The 20087-nt window shown below is 38.4% G+C and overlaps 1 protein-coding gene across 1 annotated transcript in view; it reads right to left on the bottom strand.

Annotated features, from left to right (window-relative positions):
- ABCA12 (ATP binding cassette subfamily A member 12) overlaps nt 1–20087 on the bottom strand; it is a 240178-nt gene that overhangs the window by 101883 nt on the left and 118208 nt on the right. The window contains exons 9-14 of the mRNA XM_021002700.2: nt 18555–18630; nt 10856–10974; nt 9644–9750; nt 3557–3813; nt 3345–3457; nt 1593–1717 (exon numbers count right to left, since the gene is read on the bottom strand). Of these exons, the coding sequence (XP_020858359.1) occupies nt 1593–1717; nt 3345–3457; nt 3557–3813; nt 9644–9750; nt 10856–10974; nt 18555–18630 (797 nt within the window). The remainder of the gene's footprint in view (nt 1–1592; nt 1718–3344; nt 3458–3556; nt 3814–9643; nt 9751–10855; nt 10975–18554; nt 18631–20087) is intronic.

Below are 20087 nucleotides of genomic sequence, written 5' to 3'. Positions count from 1 at the left end.
AAATGATTCTATTTTTCAGAAGCAAAAAAACATGATTGCAAAATCAATACTGAAATTAGAACTTAGGTTCACATAAGCCAAAGGAAACTCAAGGGGAAAAACCAAATGGATGGTGTTTGCTATCACAAGGGACAGCAAAGTGCAGGCTACAGGGTTAGAGTTTTCCAGGGGGAACTCATTAGCAGGTCATGAGTAAATGGAAACTTCTCTGTTTTTGTACATTGAGATTTCTTCCAAAGGCAACTTTAGTGGCTTTCCAATAGCACACAACAAGGGAGTGGACTTCAGAAAGTCATTCATGTTTGTGAATGTGCCTTTAACCTTGATACCTCTGTTTTCTTCTTTTATTTATTTTTAAAATTTCTATCATACTTCCTCCCAAAGAGACAAGGGAAAACAATCTGAAGCATATATTTAATCTCACACAGTTAGAATATGGCACTGTGGGCCAACATGGATTTTCACAAAACCTATATTCTGATCACAAAATTTGATTCTAATTACAGCTTCGTGACACATAACATCATTTTTGATTTTTAAAGTCTTTAATATTTTGTTTTTGCTTGTTCTAAGATATTGCATTGGGAATAGAAAAGAATTATTTCTCTTAACAAGGTCATTAGAATGTCAGGATTTTGACTTAATTGAGATGCTCTATGTCAGTGTGATGGGGAGACCATGTACAAAGATGCATGTTTTATAGAAGCAATCAATAAATGTTTATTAAGTGCTACTATAAGTCAGTCAGTTACTGTGCTAGGTGTGGGGATAAAAATACTAAAATGAAAGTAATTTTCTTCAAGAAGCTATTTTCTATTGAGGGAGATAATATGTACATGTATAAGTGTAAGGAGGGTGCCTTAGAGTGGGAAATATGCTCTTGCCCTTGGCTAGAAGATGATTGGCCACAAAGTCAGGAGGATCTGCCCACTTCTGACTCTGTGGCCAATCATCTCTTATGCAAATTCCATCTCTGACAATCAGTGTATTACCTCAACAAGGCACATTTTGTTCAGGCAAGAGCCAAGGCATGTGTTCAACTCTATGAATCAATCCGTTACATAAATGTGTACAAAATGTATACAAAATAAAAGGAAGGGAATTTGAGAAAGGGCACCAGGAGATGAGAGGATCAGGAAAGTCTTCATGTGGCACTTGAGCTGGGCTTTGATGGAAACTAGGAATTCTAAGAGGTAGAAATGAGAAAGGAGTCACTGGCAAAAGCAGGAAGATATAAAATAATGCGTCCTGTGTGAAGAGCCTGAAGAAGCCTTTGAGACATAAGCTGGAAACTTCCAAAAGGGTTCCTGGGAACAAAAAGGGGAGAAGAAAAGACAGGAAAGGACAGTTTATTCCTCTCTCTGGGCCTCAGCTTCCAGCTCTGGATATGTATATAATCCACTGACAAAGGAGTAGAAATATTCCTTCAGTGCTCACTGAATTGCTTCAGGGCATTGTAAAATCTTCTCTTAGAAGATAAACCAGGCATACTTCTCTGCCTCTAGGGCAGGGTTACATTAGTCTGTGACAAATGCTGAATATTACTTCAACTTTTCAAACATTGGAAGTGGGTACAAAGTCTCATAGCATACCTCAGTTCTGTTTTCAGGAATGGGCATTGCCAATAGTCTATCAATACTTGTATTGGACATTCCTGTTGTTCTCTGGAGTTCTGCTTTCAACTGGTCGATATTTTTAAACATATCTATCAATTGGCCTTTAAGAAAAAAAGCACATTGGATTTGGGTTATAATACCATTCCTTTATCCATTTTTAGCCCCATTGATCTATAGAATCCTCCACAATTTTTTTTAAAGAGTAAAGTATATATTTACATGGATGCCCTGTACCATGAACAAAATGTTTCTCAATTCCGGCAAATTGTTTGCCATGCTAAAACTATACTTGTCTATTTAAAATTAATTCCTACGAAAATCTCATTATCCCAAGGCATTCTAGTATTGGGGAGGTGGGGGGGGGAGGACACAGACTAGATTTTGTTAGAAGACCTGAGTTTGAATCCTAAAACCATGAAACCTCATTGACTCTCAACTTCTTCATCTGTAAAAGAGAGATAATGATATTTGTACTACCTACATCACGGGATTGAGATGAGAATCAACTGTGATTATACATATGCACGTAAATAAATGAATATAGTATTTTATCAATGTCAGCTTCTATTATTATCTCAAGGAAACAGATTGCTTTGTGATTTGAATTTCCATGCAGTGCCCAAAATTAAGTCATTAGTGATCTAGAGAATGTATGGTTGGTTCCTCGCAGACAATAGAAATGTCTTGACAAAGCTGGAAATCACCAAATATTTCTTGGTTTATAAAATCACAGGAAATCAAATTAGTTTATGTCCCAAGTTTGTATTATTACCATATATTGGATAGGGATTTGGGTCTGATCTCTAAAATCCCCCTTCTCAATCCTTGATTCCTATGATTTCATATTATCTTCCCACACTGAAGAACACATAGTCTTTGGAACACACACTCGGTGTGTCAAAGTCTACCACATTCAAAATATGAATAGAAATATAAAAAATTCAAAATGGTTCTAAGACAGTGACTACAATTATTACTTTTGTTTGGGTATAATTGCCTTTCCATTGAATGCATAATAAAATAATAACAATTGTATTCCCCTTTCTCAGCAGATCACAATCTCTGTTCTGCAAATACCTTTTCATTATTTTTATTATGCTTCTCTTATGTAAATGGGCTCTCTTTTATTTTTGGACTTTGGGTCCACCAAGTCTTATAGCTGGCTACATGTTGACAAAAATTCTGAATGCCTTTCTTTTCAATGTGGAGATATTATGCTAAGGAGGCATAAATTCTATTACAAGAAATAAATGTTCAGGAACCAGGAGATTGATGGAAGGGTTTGAGCTAAGAGGTCTTTAGGCAGGACTGCTTTTTCCTCCTCAGATTTTTACATATGAGACAGTTAGCTGCATCTGATTTTTTAATCCCTGTAAAAGCAACTGGCTTTTATTGTGTTCCCCTTAATACAGCCAATTAACCCTCCCCATCCCCAAAGAAGAAGAAGTGGCACATTTTTTAAAATATCACTTGCTCTTGGCTTAAAATCTTTGTGCACTCTTCTCTGTCACCCTCCTCCCCCCACCCCTACCCTCCAGCTCACTGGGTGACTTCGGGCAAGTAATGTAATATTCCACAGCCTCAGGTTTTCCATATGTAAGAGAAGATAGCCAAGAAAGTTGTTTAAGTTGCTTCAAAAACTGAATGGACTCATCCCTCCTTAAGCTGCAGTCTAAGAAGCACATGCATGCTAATAAGTCAGCTTTTCAAATATGGATGGGAAAACACCTGGTTTTTCGGAAGCAGTCGCACTATTATTGACATGCAGCAAGGACTCTATGACTGGTATTAACTCTGTGATATTTTCCAAGTAATTCATTTGCAACACCTGTTCTAGGAACCTGAAACAAAATAGAAAGAGAATAAGAAATTCAACTGAGCATTTCAATAATTTTAGAAAGATTCTGCCAGGGTGAAAAAAAGACAATAGAAAAACTTACTGATCCATATTTAAATTAATTTTGTTTGGATCCCCAGTAAGCAAATCCTTTAGCTTTTGAGATATGATATTGTCATGGTTCAGTAAGCCTTCTGCAATTTCTGTGCCGAGCTCAGCTGCTTCAAGGAATTGCATGTGGAAGCGACTCCCTTCGCATAGCTTTCCAAAGCTAATATTAGGAAACTGGCAAGTTTCTTCTATTGAATTGAAGGTCTCAGATTCACAAAGAAGTTTGGTCACATTTCGGAGTTGTAACAGCTTTTCAAAACAACAACAAAAGTTACAGTAAGATATGAGGATTCGGTATTGCAGTTGCTTCTCTCTATGTGCTGCACCTACATGTGCAGTCGGCCAACGGAAGGTGTGGAAATGGCAGACTGTTTCCCTGCTCTGAGTTAAAGGTCCTGGACTCAAATCCTATCTGTTGAGTTTACTACCTTTGTGATCTTTGGCAAGTCTAACCATCTTGGACCATCTTGTACTTTAATTTCCTCATCTGTAAAATAGGAAGTTTGAAATAGGTGGCCTGGGTGACCCCATCTGGCTCTAAATCTCTCATTCTATCCTGTTAGACACTTACAACATTACCATTAAATGTATTTTCCTATTTTCTTTGAAGAGGTGAGGAAATACAGATATACTGCGCTGCATATACCACCAGACTGCTAATGTGCTAAACTGAGTTTTTTCTTTCTTTTTCCTTATTTGTTGCAAGTGATGGCTTGCTAGGTGGGGAGAAGGGAAGGATGTATTTGGGAGGAAAAGTGATACTAAAACAAAGGAAAATCAGTTAAAAAATTAAAATGACCATCACTGGCCAGTGTTTTTCAATATACTAGCATCCCATAAGATGTCTATGGCTTCTTTCAAAGCTTAGGACAAGTGCCGCCTCTTATGGGAAGCCTTTAATGATCTTTCTAGTGGCAGCCCTGACTGGTACAATGGCCTAAGATGACTTTGGATTTACTGTCTCTATAGTTGATATTCATTGCCTATGTACATGTTGCGTCCCCCTGTAGAATATAAGCCTTTTAAGGATAGGGAGTGCTTCATTTTTGTCTCCATATCTAGGGCCTTGTACAGAGTTTGACACATAGCGCCAGCCTTATCACACATCACATTTCTTACCGTGATGTACTCTGGTTCAATAAATGTTTACTTAACTGAATTAAGTAGAATCGAATTTGGTTATTTAAGCTTAAAGTGTACATAATTCAGGCCTATATCTTAATTTTATAACATGCTCAGCTGATCTTTATGATGAATTAAGAATAATTCCCAATCGGAAGCCATATTTTGTTCACTTATGACAGTAAGAACCTCCATTTTAATTCCCTACTCTAGTGCTTCATCAAGGTCTGGAGGTGACTCTGGATTCTTAAATGCTAGTGTAGTGTAATCAAGCTAGGAAGATTTCAGCAGCTCTTGCATGTGTCCCCTCCCAGCCACCACCCCAGCAAGCACTCATCAGGTCTGGCCTGAACTATTAAGATAGGCCTTCCTTTTTTTTTTTTTTTGATGAGGCAATTGGGGTTAAGTGACTTGCCCAGGGTCACATGGCTAGTAAGTGTCAAGTGTTTGGTCTGAGGTCAGATTTGAACTCAGGTCCTCCTGACCCCAAGGCTAGAGTTCTATCCACTGTGCCACTTAGGCCTTCCTTTCTAAAGCCTCTTCTCTCTCCAATCCATCCTCCACCAGCTTCCTGAGCAATATCACTAAAGCACAGGCTGACCATGTTGTTCTCCCCCCCCCCAGAATATAAACCCCCTGAGAAAAGGGAATATTTCATTTCTGTCTTTATATTTCAGTGTCTTGCACAATGCCAGGCACATAGGAGTAGGGGCTCCATAAATGCTTAATGATTGATTTTAGTAATGCTTCCCTTGTTAGGAAGCTCATCACCAGAAGTTGGCTTCAAGGCCAATTATCTTATTTTGTAGCAGAATTCATTAAATTATCTAGTAAGGTGTGGAGTGGGTTCAAATCAGCATCATGCTGCAATATCCACACTGATGAAATCACAAACGGCAAAAAACCATTTTAAGCTACAGGGAAACTCACAGGACAATTTCCTTCCTGACTATGTCTCCATTTGTGGTAACCCTGTCAATAATGCAGAAGGCTCTCTAGGGAGCATGGTGTTAATAAACAGACCAGAGCAGCCAAAATGGAGTCCTGAAAATGAAATCCACTGGGTCATAGGTGTCAGAAGAAAGAATTGAGCTAAGGTCTTTCTGTGACTCCAAGGAGAGCCTTCTTTTCATTGGGCAAAACTGTCTTTATGACCTTTGATATAATATAGAATTATGGCGTATAATTATATGTCATTATGGCAAGAACACATACTTTTCTTGTTATATGACTACAGATGCAGCTTGAGAAATCCCTGCAGCATATTAACTGTAAGAGCTCATATTATTCAAAATACTAAAAGATTCAAAGGGAATAAAATAATTACATGGCTCTAGTGTTCCCTGGCCATAACAGCCATTTATGACTACAAGGAAACTTGCTGAAATTGTATCATAGGAATTAAAAATGCCACCAAATCACAGAATCTCAGAATTAGAAGGAACCTCAAAACTCAGGTACTTCAACTCATACCTAAATACAAATTTCCTCTGCAACAAAGGATTCAAACACTGTAGCATGTTGTAATACTCCCTAGAGAGGCAGTAACCATATTAAAATATAATTAGGAAATATTTAACAAAATAAACAAATGAAATAGAACATTGATAATGTTAATATGTGGTTTTCTAAGTCAATATGTGGGCTATGGATCATTATGTAGGCCGAGTTCAAGGTCAGTTTTCATTAGCATCCATGATAATATACAGTGAGGAGAAACCCCCCCCCCTTCCTCAAGTAGTCAATTCCATTTTTTGGAGAGTTCTATTCATTATCAGGGATGGTTGCTGGGTCTGAAGTCAGGAAGACTTATCTTCCTGAGTTCAAATCTGACCTCAGACACTTACTAGCTGTGTGACCCTGGGCAAGTCTCTTACCCCTGTTTTCCTCAGTTTCCTCATCCATAAAATGAGCTAGAGAAGGAAATGGCAAACCACTCCAGTATCTTTGCCTAGGAAACCCTAAATGGGGTCAGGAAGTGTTGGACATGGTTGAAACAACTGAACAAAAATTCTTTAGGCTAGTTTGTCACATATCAAGCCAAAATTGTTCTTCTGCGACTTCTACTCATTGCTCCTCTAGGGCCGAGCAGAATAAGTCTAATCTGTCTACCTGTGGCAGCCCTTCAAATAATTGAAGACAGCTACTCCTCCCCTAAATTACCTCCTTCCCCAGGCTAAATAGCTCCATTTCCTAGAACTAGTCCTCATACGGCATGGTTATACATCATTATAGAAAGATTGGCATTTTATGACAGGACAAATGATTTTACCAGGCATAAATGGCAAAAACAAATGGCAAAATAAAGAAAAAAATGGTCAATGCCATTTTGCTGGAACTTAAGCCCGATCCCTTTGACTTCAAGTCCAGTGCTTTTTCCATGCCATGCAAATCTCCATGCCGTCAATGTCTGATGGCCTGTCTTATAGTGGTTATTGAAAGAAAGAGAAGGAGAAATATTTTGGTACCTTAATATTTTGAAATTCAGATTTGGTCTTTGTAGGATAGAACAAATATTTTCAACTAAATGTGGAGAGGAACAACATGTATATGTATTTGAAAAGATAAGAAACGTTAATGACCAGAGCACATGCAGGGAAAACCAGTATGAGTTCTCATACAACCCACTGAGTTTGATAGATCTCTTTTCCAGGCTGGACTAAAAGATGGCCACCTTGTTCTAGGCTTAGCACTTTCAAATAGGAATTAAATCCACTGTCAGTAATATGGGACCCATCAAAGAGCATAATGATTATATGGAGGCATTTGAATTCTACTGTATTTATTTTTTAGATTGTACTTCCTTCCCACCCCCATGGCCTTTTCTCTCTGCCTATTCCCCAGACCCCAAATCTGATTCATACAAAACCAAAGTGTGGCCAGTCTCCCCTGGCTTTTTTCTGCCCTGTCTCTACATAAGGGATGATGGGGATTGAGTGTGGAATTTGTAGTCTGTCCATATAGGTCTTATGTCTTTTTATTCATCCTAACGTGGGTTTATAAAGAGCTACCAATGCCACTTATGCCACTAATGCCACCAGAGACCTTGCCTCCTCAACTGTCCAAACAGTCAGCTTTTGTAGTCAGTTAGCTGTATTTCTTTCATATGCCAATATTGTCTTAATTCTTCTTCATTCTCTTCATCCTCTTCATCTTCTCTTCTCTCTTCTCCTCTCTCTTCTCCCCCCCCATATTCTTATATGTGTGTATGTGTGTGTGTGTATATATACATATATTATATATATATATATATATATATATATATATTATATATATATATATATGTATGCATATACATGAACTCTTTTCTGAAGAGATCGTAGAGTAGAGAATTTAAGAGGGGGGAGGGATTTAGAAATCACAGTCCAAACTCCTCACTTTACAAATGAGGAAACTGAGGCCCAGTAAGTTGAAATGACTTGTCTAAGGTTACAGTTATGCCACAGAACTGACAAAGTGAGTCACAGTGGCACAGCCAGGATTTAAAGACAAGTTTTTGTTTTTGCTTTATTCCAAAGCCAGTTCCTTTTTCCAAATCTCATTTTTGAGATTTTATCTATATGTGGACTTACACAGTAACTGGTTACTCTATGGTGAGGGCAATAAATAAATTAAATGGGAAAGAGCCAGATTGGCCATTAAGAGCCAACCAACATGACTTCAGAGGCAACAGGACATTGTAGAAAGAGTGTTCTGCTTAGAATTAGGAAAATTTGGTCTGAATCCCACATTTGGCATTTATAAGCTGTGTGGCCATAAGCAAGCTGCTTAGCCTCAGTGTTCTCATCTGCAAAATGAAGCTAGTAATACCTGTGTCATCTATCTCATAAGGATGCTATGAGGTTCAAGTGAGATAATGTGTATAAAGCACTTTGTAGCTATTAAAGCATTATATGAATATCCATTATTATTATCTGTGATGGTGGATTAAAAATTAATTTTACTGACTCCTTTACTAAGGAATGCTGCTTTTAAAATTCACTATCTTGAATTATAAGATCTGGTGGACTTCATGACATCATAGCTTATTAAGTGCATGTATAACCTACATCGGGTGGCTAGGTGGCGCAGTGGATAGAGTTCTTGGCTTGGAATCAGGAATACTCATCTTCATGAGTTCAAAGCTGGCCTCAGACGCTTACTAGCTGTATAACCCTGGGCGGGTCAATAAACCCTGTTTTCTTCCGTTTCCTTATCTGTGAAATGAATGGGAGAAGGAGATGGCAGACAACTCCAGTATTTTTGCCAAGAAAACCCCAAATGAAGTCATGATGGATCGGATACAACTGAAACTACCAAACAATAACCTACATTACAAATCCTATTACATCCAGAGAAGCCAGTTCAGAAATCACCAATATTTTGAATATTATGGTGATGCCTCTTATTTCTTTCATTTTTTTGTATTCTGTACTTCCTCAATATGGAAGTGCTAAAGAGGAAATGACTTGATCCATCAATATGTTTCACTTGTGAGGTGTAATCATATCAGCTTTGAAACTCAGTTATTCAGACCCCAAATGTCAGAGACCTTTCAAATAACCAGACTCATTTGTACACATTTGGCTAAATTCAATTGAATGTGCCGTCTTAATGAGATGACTGTATCATTAGGCACAACCTGGTTAATAGGTGCAATTTAGAAGAGTTTGGAATAGGTCGTTTCATACTATTGATTATCCTAGGTAACAAACGCATGTTGATGCACACAACACACACATGTACCCAAAAACAAAACCACCTCAAACCCCTCAGAATAAAAACAAGTTGCTCAGAGAATCCACATTTTTATCCTCTTCTCAGCATTCCCGAATCAAAAGAATAGCCAGAAATCCCATTTGCAATGCTACCGATTTGAAACCTGAATTAAATAGATGCTTCTTCAAAGAAGAAAAATAACATGTCCGGGGCTTTTTCTTTTCTTTTCTTTTTGGCTGTTTTGTTTTTGGAGTCTTACTTTTGATCTTATGATTTCTGAAACTGGAGGCAAGTAGTCCTCATAAGAGCCATTTTGATGAAAAGATTTTTTGAACCGAATGGTGGATTGCAGAAGTTTTAGATTTTCTATAAAAAAAAAAATAAAGAAATGTTATTTTCGAGAGAGCTTAGGTTGAGGCCACATGTGGCCCCCCAGGTCCTCAAATGAATCCAGACGGATTCACCTCGAGGGTCATATGAGTTCTGGAGGCCACAGTTTCCCCACCCTGGCTTAGGATCATTTTGGAAACTTTTCTTTGGAAACACTTAAGTATGGTTTGTCATAAAGACATTTTGCAAAAACAAAAGCCTTATACCACTGAGATTAGTTAGAAAAAAAAGATGGCTTCTTAATACTGGGAAAATATGCACTTAGTTTATTTTAACAGTATTTTTGGATATGCAGTAAAGAGACAAATCTATTTCAAACAAGAAGCTCCCACAGGAGACTTTTTGTCACTTATAACATGCTTTCATCTGTGACATCTTTTGGTAAACTTTTAAGTTAAAATAGTTTTGGAAAAACAGGTTCATAATCATTTAGAAATCAAATGTCCTTCCAACCTTGATTAATTCATTCCTAGTAAACAGAAGCCAGACTTTTGTTTGCTAGTGAATCCCTGACAATTTTTTTTCAGTAGACAGAGAGAAAGTATATCTCTTAGGGAAGAATGCAAAAAAGAAATCCTTTAAAGAAAAAAAAAAGAAAGAGGAAAGGAACATTTGATTAAATGCAACCTTCATGGCTGTCCATGCAAGCAGAAAATTGAAAATGAAAAAGAGAGAGGTCAGGAAGCAAAATGGTGTGCCATCACCACCACTACTCCTTCAGTCAAGGTAACTAGTATCTCAGTTTGCAGACATGAGTCTGAATCACCTATATGTATTGTTTTTGTTTTTCATTTTTTTAAGAAGCTATAGAAGGTCAGAGGCTGACGTAGCAAAAGGCTACATTCATAACATTGAGCACCTCTAGACACCCGATATGTATTGTTACTATTACTTGCTATATTAATATTAGGAAAATAAAAATCCCCTGTACTTAACACTTCTTTTTATATAAGAGAGCTCCAAATTCATAAATACGGGTGAACAAGTCTTTCTTTTTTGGTTAAGGATTTGATGGACTTTCTGGTATGAAAAAGGTTTCCCAAATTATGAATAATGTTTCTACCATTAAGAAGAGTATTACCTGGTGACTCGTTGGCTAAATTGTCAGTTACATTTCTCACACACATCAGGTAGGGTACATAAGGACTTTCAGCAGAAATGTTTAAGAGGGCATCTTCAAAGTTTTCCAGAATGAGGAGCCTGAGGAATTAAAAAAAAACAACACACCAAATTACAATAAACACAAAACAAAGGCTTGTATAACTGAGAAATTTAAAACTGTTACCAAACTCATCTTCTTGTGTCGGTGTTTTGTGTTGTGTTGACTGATTTTTCCAGTGAAAACACTGAAAGAACACAAATTTTGAGCCGGAAGGGACCGCAGAAGTCATTTTGTCCAACTCCTTTTTACAGAGAGCTCGAGTAATTTTTCCAGTAGGCTAGGTTTACTTTTCCCAGAAAGCCTTACATGATTGATCCCAACAAAAGAGTTATTCACTTACTTTGGATTCACTCAGCACTTAAATTTTTATATATATATCATATGAATTCATAACTGTATCCTTAATCAAAATATAAAATGTACATTGCCTTATAAATCTTTTACACACAAACAAGTCTGAAAATATATATATATAATTAAATTCAATGACTAATTTTTTTTTTAAAGACAAATTGCAGTCAGCATAGGTCAACAAGCCCAGGGAAATCAACTTTTTACAACTTGCCTTCAAAGGTACTAATTACACTAGTAAAAGAAAATATTTTTTAAAAAAATTAGTTGGCATATATAGATAATCACAGTGTGAGTCTTTTACTTTTTTATTGGGATGTGTGAGCACATATGTGTGAATGTGTCTGTTGTCTATTCCTCAATAAATTGTAAGCTCTGTGAAGGGAGGAACTCACCTTTTCTTCTCCCCGGCCCCATCTTTACAATGCCCAGCACAGGTATCAACACAGAGACGGTATATAATAAACATTAATTACTCTGTGACAGTGGCTTTGCAACAAAACACAAGAGATGTATACTTCGATTTTGTGTTAAATTGTGTTACAATGGAATAGAAGTGCCATATTAGGATTACAGAAAGCTCCGTATACTCAGCAGTCATTCTTCTCCAGGTTGTACTCCTTACTACTGATTTTCTCTACCATACCGAATAAATCTCTTCACTCTAGAAGATCACTCCATCCCTGGACTTCTCACAGTGAAAGTAACTCTCTGACCCTGCAGCATCTCCCTCCGATTGGTTGGTTCTTCCCAGAACCTCCATTTTAAGGAGAATGCCCAGGCCATTGATGTTTTCATTCCTCTCCAGACTGGGCTCCTGAATCTCTGGACTTTGTCTACCATGCCACCATTCCTAATACCTTCATCTCTCTCTTTCCCCCAATCCCGTCTTTTAATTACTTTTTAATGTATTGTACCCTTCAATTAGAATGTAAGCTTCTTGAGGGCAGGGAGTGTCTTCTGCTTGTATCTGTGTTCCCTGTACAGAGCCTGGAACAGAGTAAGTACTTAATAAATGCTTATTGAGCTGTGGCCTTGACTTTAAAGTTTCCATGCCTTTGCATATGTCTTTTGAACCTCACAGCCATCCTATGAAGCAGAAGCTATTATTACTCTGACTTTATACATGAGGAAGCTGAAGTTCAGAGAGGTTAATGGCTTTTTCATTGTCACACAGCTAGTAAGTGTCTGAAGCCAGATTTTAATTCCAAGTTCAATACTCCAGCCTCTATTCCACCTAGCTATCTATTAGACCAGAGGGGTTTTGCATTCAAAATTTTGGAGAAGTCATGGCTAATCACTATTTCTAGACAATCAGGATTAGGGACTCTGATAGAAATCGACAACATAGATATTTGAGAAGTTCTAATTTGAAGGGGGAAAAAAAAACTCCAGATAAGACTCAGGCTTTAATGATTCTGAGACCCACAGATTATTGGGTATGCATGTGTTTCTGAAAAAGCATATCCATAGAAATACACAAAACCTGTTTCTTCATTTATCATGAAATGGCCCATGGACCTTTTACAATCCCGTTGTCATGGGAGACAGAACTAACACCTGGCTTATAGGCTAACCATGTAATATCAGGGTTTTTCTGTTTCTCATTGTTGCATGGAATGTGATTTGACTGGCAGTATTGATTGCTGAATCCATGCCATAATGATCTGTGTTATTACAGGATTTTGATGTGATTAAAATGTACTTAGAGCATATTGCCCTAGGGCAGAGTTTCCCAAGGTGTGGTTTCAGGGGGGAATCCTGGGGCATCCAAGAAAGTTGATGATAAATGGTCTATGTTTCAGCTGTAGGAAATGTTCAGAATCACTTAGAAAGGCAGGCCTTAGGAGGCAGGCACCAGGGTGCCAAATGCAAATAGCATTCGATTGAGGTCCAGAAATCTGGATTTAAGTCCTGTTGGGCAACAAACTCATATGACCTTGGGCGAGTCATTTGAGCCTCAGTTTTATAAAACAAAAGTATTGAACTAGATCAAGGGTGCCTCGGGGCTGCACTAGAATGGTCTCTAAGGGGTATCCCTTCCAGTTATATTCTATTCTGTACCCTAAACATATGAGTACTCTGGAGGGCAGAGGTCTTGGATTTCATAAGTTTTATCCCTTAATTCTTTTTGAGGTAACTGCAGATCTCAAAGACAGACTTAAAACAAGCCTGCAGAATTGTGGGCATCTATATATTTTTTTTTAGGCAACTGGAGTTAAGTGACTTGCCCATGGTCACACAGCTAGTAAGTGTTGAGTGTTTGGTCTGAGGCCGGATTTGAACTCAGGTCCTCCTGACTTCAGGGCTGGTGCTCTATCCACCTCACCACCTAACTGCCCCTGTGAACATCTATTTTAAGAAGAGGCCAGAGGCAGCTCGTTCCCAGGTTCTGGGGTTCATAGAGACATCGAATTAGAGCTGGAAGGGACCTTGGAGATCCTCCAGACCAACTCCTTCATTTCACACACGATGAAATCCCAAGAAGCTAAGTGATTTACCCAAGGTCATAGAGGCACTGACAGCGTTGGGATTTGAACTCAGATCCTCTGACTCTAGACCCAGCATTCTTTCTATTGTACCACTTTGCCTACTAAAGATTTTGTTATTTCTCTACTTTCCTTATTGTTGTTGTTCAGTTGTTTTCAGTCGTGTCTGACTCTTTGTGAGCCCATTTGCGGTTTTCTTGGCAAAGATACTGGAGTGGCTTGCCATTTCCTTCTCCAGCTCATTTTACAGATGAGGAAACTGAGGCAAACAGGGTTAAATGACTTACCCAGGATCACACAGCTAGTAACTGTCTGAGGCCAGATTTGTACTCATGAAGATGAATCTCCCTGACTCCTGGCTCAGCGCTCTATTACTACACCACTTTCCTTACCTTCTTTCTTTCCCCTCCCCTACCACGTAGTTCTTCCCTCTTCACCTCAGTCACAAGGATTGTAGACTAAGGGCATTTCCCACTATGAGAGAGTTAGATAAATCTTTAAGAGAGGCAAGGACTTTCAGGTGAAAGTAATTTTCAGGTAAGACAATGCAGGGCAGGTGGGACAGGTGTTGAAGGAATCCTTAAGAAGATTGCAAGATCAGGATCATAGGAACACAGATCTAGGGTTGGGAGGAATCTTAGAGGTCAACTAATCTTACTTTACAGTGAGGAAGCAGGCACAGAGAGATTAAGTGACTTGCTCAGGAGCACACAGATCATAAGTAACTGGTCAGCATTTAAACTCAGGTACTTTCATTTTAAGTTTAGCTCAAGAAGGAGCGGTCCAGTGGCTAGAGGAGTAGGTCCATAGTCATCAAGACCTGAGTTCAAATTCAGTTGCAGAAGCTTATGAGCTGTGTGATCCTGGGTAAGTCATTTAACCTCTGTCTGCCTATTTCCTCAACTGTAGAATGGGTATAATAATAGCACCTACCTCCCAGAGCTGTTGTGAGGATCAAATAAGATCATGGTTGTGAAGTGCTTAGCACAGTGCCTGCCACTTAGTAGGCATTTAACAAATGGTTGTTTTCTTTCTTTCTTGACTGCACTAGCTCCACTGAGAATTTCTATCTCAATGTTTGTGAAATATATTAAAAGCCACATGGTAGAGTGTATGGAGGCAGTGTGGGCTCTAGAGGAATACAAGTCATGATGTCAGAAATAGACACGTATAAATGTGTTTCTTCATCACAATGACCATACAAAAGGAGAAAAAATGAGCATCTAATACCAGAGAGGCTGCTGTTGCCTAGCCCTGTCCCCTCTATTCACTGTACTTTTCTCACTAGATTCTTCCTATCCACCAAGCAGAGGCCAATTCAGTCCAAGGTACTGCCAACTCCTTCCCCCTATGTGGCTCTCTTAAATATTCTAAGCAAAAGTACCAGTGCATTCTCTTGCCATTTAATTCAGGTGTTGCATGGACCCAAGCAATGAACCTGAAACCTTCAGCTATTTCACACCTTAGGGAAGATGATGAATCTTAGACATATATAACAAGTCCTTAGAAGAGCTATAACAGAAGATCTTGGGATCTCAGATTAGTCAACTCATTAATCCCTACCATTAAGGTTGGATTTTCTCACTGTTTACAAGACACATTTATTCTGGTCTGTCTTCTGTGTACCAGAATCTGACTATGTAATTTTAGAAAAGAAAATTATCTTTTATTGGTACTATACAAAACAAAACTAAATCTGAGACTATATTCCCCAAAGAATAGGCCCTAGACTTGCTATGATTTAGGAAGGTGTTATTCCTATCCTTAGGTTGCCAGTATTCTCCTAGTGAATACTCAGTTATTTCATTTGCTCTCATGGATTTAGTTATCACCTCCATGCAGATGATTCCCAAATCTATAAGGCCAATCAGTCCTCACTTCTCTCCTGAACATTCATCCCACAACTCTATCTAATGGGTATCTCCACTTGTATGTCCTGTAGGCATATCAAATTCAACTCAACCAGAACAGAATTTATTATCTTCCCTCCCCAAAGCCTCATTTCTTCTATACTTCCCTATTTATGTTGAGGGGATAATTATTATCCTAGTCACCCATATTCAAATTCATAACCTCAGTCTTATCCTTCCCTCCTTAGACATAAATGCTATGCAAATCAAATTGTCAGAAGACACAAAACTGGGAGGGATGGCTAATAGGTATTTACTAGGCCCCTAGTATGTTCGAGGTACTGTGCTAAGTAAGCGCTGGGGGAACAAAGAAAAGTAAAAGTCAGTCTCTCCTCTTAAGGAGCCCATGGTCTAATGGAGGAGATAACATGCAAACAACTATGCACAAATAACACACGCATAGGAAAAATTGGAGATGCTCAAGAAGGGGAAGGCACTAGGATTAAGGGCAATCAGAAAAGGCTTCTCATAGAAAATGGGCTTTTAGCTGGGCCTTGAAGGAAGCCAGGACAGCAAGAAGGAAGAGATGAAGAGTGAGTGTTCTGAGCATGGGGAACAGTCAGTGAAAATACTCAGGGTCTGCAGTGTAAGGAACAGCAAGGAGGCCAGTGTCACTGGGCTGCAGAATACCTGGAGTAAGGTATAAGAAAACAGGGAAGGTGTGTGTGTGTGGGGGGGGGGCCAGGTTGTAAAAGGCTTTGTCCGGATTCAGAAAGATTTTAGGCTAGAATATTGGACGTGATCTCATCAGGTCAAATTCAGCTGGGATAAATGCAAAGCCTTACAACTTGGGTTCACCTAGACAAGTACCAGAAGGAAGAAAAACAGCTAGATGGCAGTTCCTCTGAAAAATATTGGAGGGTTTTAGTGGCCTGGAATTTCAATTTGAGGCATGTGTGATAGATACAGCAACAAAGAAAGCCAGTGCAGCCTTGGATTCCATTTAAAGATGCATAGCACCACGCTAGGCACTTGACAATCCTACTTCACTGCTTGAGTCAGATTGCCTTGAAAGCACTGTGTTCAGGGATGGCGCTGCACTTGAATGTGAAGGTTGATAAGCTGGGCAGAATCCAGAGGAGGGCAGCCAGGATAATGAAGGGTCTTGAGATAATGCCATAGGAGGATTTCTTGAAAGAAACAGGGATGTTTAGATTGAAGAAGAGAACATTAATGGGGGACATGATGACTGTCTTTAAGTATCTCAAGTATTGCCATGTAGGAGAATTTTGCTTGGACCCAGGGGACAGACCTGGGAGAAATGGGTAGAAGATGCAAAAGAGGCACATTTAAGGTTAATGTGAAGAAAACTTCTTCACAATTAGAGCTGTCCAAAGGTGGAATGGGCTGCCTCCAGAGGTAGTGAGTGATTCAACCTCCCCTTCTCTCTGCCTAGATACATACGTACTCTGAATATATTAAGTAAATGCTGAGTAACTACTAAGTGGGTATACTGTATTGGGGATTCTTGTTCATGTATGTGTTAGGCCACTAACACACCCTGATACTTTTAGGAGGACTGCCATCTAGCCTTCTTGTACCTGTGTAGTTGAATCCAAGTTGTAAGGCTTTGCATTTATCCCAGTTGAATTTGACTTCATAAGATCAAGTCTAATATTCTAGCCTAAAGTTTTTTGAATCCTGACTGAAAGCCTTCCACAACCTGACCCCCACCTTGCTACCTTTCCAGTCTTCTTAGACCTTACTCCAGGCATTCTTCACCCCAGTGACACCGGCCTACTTTCTGTTCCTCACAATCTTTTTCTGTGTCTCGGACCTCTTTGGCAATCTGTCTGGTGAAGACCAGGAATCCTTTCTCAAAATACAGTTTTTAAATGCATAAAATAAAATGCATAGGATTACAAAGGAAACTGATCATACTGAAATATAGTTATCAAAACATTTTTAAAAAGAGCAAGTTCACACACCCAAGGTTAAGAACCCAATGAGCTCCCTGTCAGTTCTGAGACGCTGTGATTCTTTTCTCTTGCTGGGCCTTCCATAGGCAATTAGTTAAGTCATGTTGATTCTACCTTCACCACACCTCTTGAATCTATACCTTTCTCCCTATTTACACAGCCATCACCCTAGGTTGGCCCTTCCTCACTTCATCTCTTTGATCATTGTAATAGACTCCTAAATAGTCTCTATCTTCAGTCTTTTCCCTTAACTACCAAAATAATCTTCCTAAGGCACAAATCTGATCATGTCAACACTCTATCAGGGATGATCCACTGGCTCTAGGATAAATCACACCTTTAGACTGGCATTCAGGGCCTTCCACAGTCTTATTTTAATCTACTTTTCAAGCCTTAGCTCGTGTTACTTGCATTCATGCACTCTATGTTTCAGTCAAACCATACTACTGGTAATTTCTATCTCCTTCTCCTGTGCATTCAAATAAGGGTTCCCCTATGATTAAAAAATACTCCCTCATCTCTTTGGCCTGATGGAATCTTTACCTTTCTCCAAAGGCTTTTGTGCCAACTCCAACTCCTTCATGAAGACTTCCCTGCTTGCTAGTGCTTTTTCTGACCTCAAATTACCTTGTGTTTATGTATATATTTATGTATATGTATGTATGTGTGTGTGTGTGTGTGTGTGTGTGTGTGTGTGTGTGTGTATATACATATATATATATGAATCTACATGTTATATCCCCCAAAAGAATAAAAACTCCTTGAGGGCAGCATTTTTTCCATGTTTCTCTTTCTCCCAATACCTAATAGAGTGCCTTGCGCATAAAATATACATAATGGTGTTGAACAGAAAAAGTCATACCTATGTTCAACATTACCTTTATGAATTATTCTGCTTGCTCAGGCAAAGTATTTATTCAGTTATGGAAAAAAATGTGTGTAGACTTACTGGGCAGCCAGACTGCTTGGAGATAGCTTTTCTTCACCATCTTCTTTCCAATAAGATGTCACATTGCCTGGTCCATCTGAAATAATAACACCGATATTGACTGTACTTAATTTTTTTTTAACATTTATTAGTTATTTTGTTATTGTTACACTGGCAGTAGAAGCTGTCTGAATCTATTTTGAATGAATGAAACAAGAATAAAATCTTGAGGGTTTTTTTTTCCTAAGGAAATCGTGAGACACCTTTGATTTCATAACTGTTAGAAACATTTATAGAAAAATACACATATGCATACTAAACAAACTTACCTTGAAGATCAAAGCCTCACATTTCTAACAAATTCTAGTTTGACTCAAACTCTAGAGTCAAAGGATCTATTCTCCCTTAGGCCTGGAAACATGAGTGGCTATTGTATACTAAAAGTAAGATCAAATACTGAACGAAGTAATGGGGTAACTTCCAGGATTTGGGGTTCTGCCCTGAAGATAATCTTCCTTTAGTTGAACCAAGTTCTGCTTAGGTGCCTACTGACATCACTGTTATTGCTTCAAGCATTTCTGACCTTTTCTGTACACAATCCCTGATGTATTCTGAATGCAGCTGAAAATGCAAATTGGGCAATGTTAGCAGATCTGTCTTGGTTGGTCTCAAACATCATCATGATGTATTGGGAAAGAGGTCGGGCTGATGCAAATCATATTGGATGTTGAAAGATTTAATCTAACACCTTGCATTAGCCCTAGAAGTTAAATGTGTTGCTAATTTAACTTTCTGTGGAAAGTCATATTGTAAAAAGCATAAATACACAATAGCATTGTATCAATATTAAACATGAAAATGTTCTCAGTGGTCACACCATAAATAAAAACCACGCATTACTTTGATGCTTTTATCTATCCCATTTGGTGCAATGATATCACTGTGCTTCTCCTCATTGCAATCACCTTCTCTTGAGATGCTCTTCATTGTTTATAAAGAAACTAATACATCTCAGTGATTGCAGCTTTTAAGTTCAACCTAATCTCTTTCAATAGGATGCCTTATTACTGGCTCTAATAGCTCTTTTGTTTTCTCCAGTTAATATATTCTGAAATTGCCTATGAGCTCTTATTGCTACAATAAAGTGTTATTGTATATTCTGCCAATCAATATAGCTAGCTTAACTTCTTGTATTAAATAAAAATAGCTCCACAATTTCAAAAGGCTCTGTATCTAATTCTCAGCCTGGCCATGTGTCCATAGCGTTTGCTTCTGGTATTACTATTTAGTACCAACTTTGGTCTTCTCTAGTTTCCTGCTTAGAGTTTAAACATTACCAGTCAGGAGGTAAGACTTGCCCAGGCTCTTTTCAGGGTATAGGGGATAATTGCTACCTTGCAATAACTAATTCAAAAGAGAAAGAAATATCAATTAAAATAAAAGATTGGGAATGAAGAGGCTTGGGATAGAAAATTGTCAGTCACAAATGGTATATGTATTTGAATGTGTGGGGTAGACCAATGATCTCTTACAATACTACTAACAATAATCGTA

Source organism: Phascolarctos cinereus, unplaced genomic scaffold (assembly GCF_003287225.1).
Source record: "Phascolarctos cinereus isolate Bilbo 61053 unplaced genomic scaffold, phaCin_HiC Scaffold_7;HRSCAF=346, whole genome shotgun sequence".
In the NCBI taxonomy this organism is placed as follows: domain Eukaryota; kingdom Metazoa; phylum Chordata; class Mammalia; order Diprotodontia; family Phascolarctidae; genus Phascolarctos; species Phascolarctos cinereus.
The sequence above is the reverse complement of the archived record's forward strand: the minus strand, read 5'-3'. Positions and strand labels throughout refer to the sequence as shown.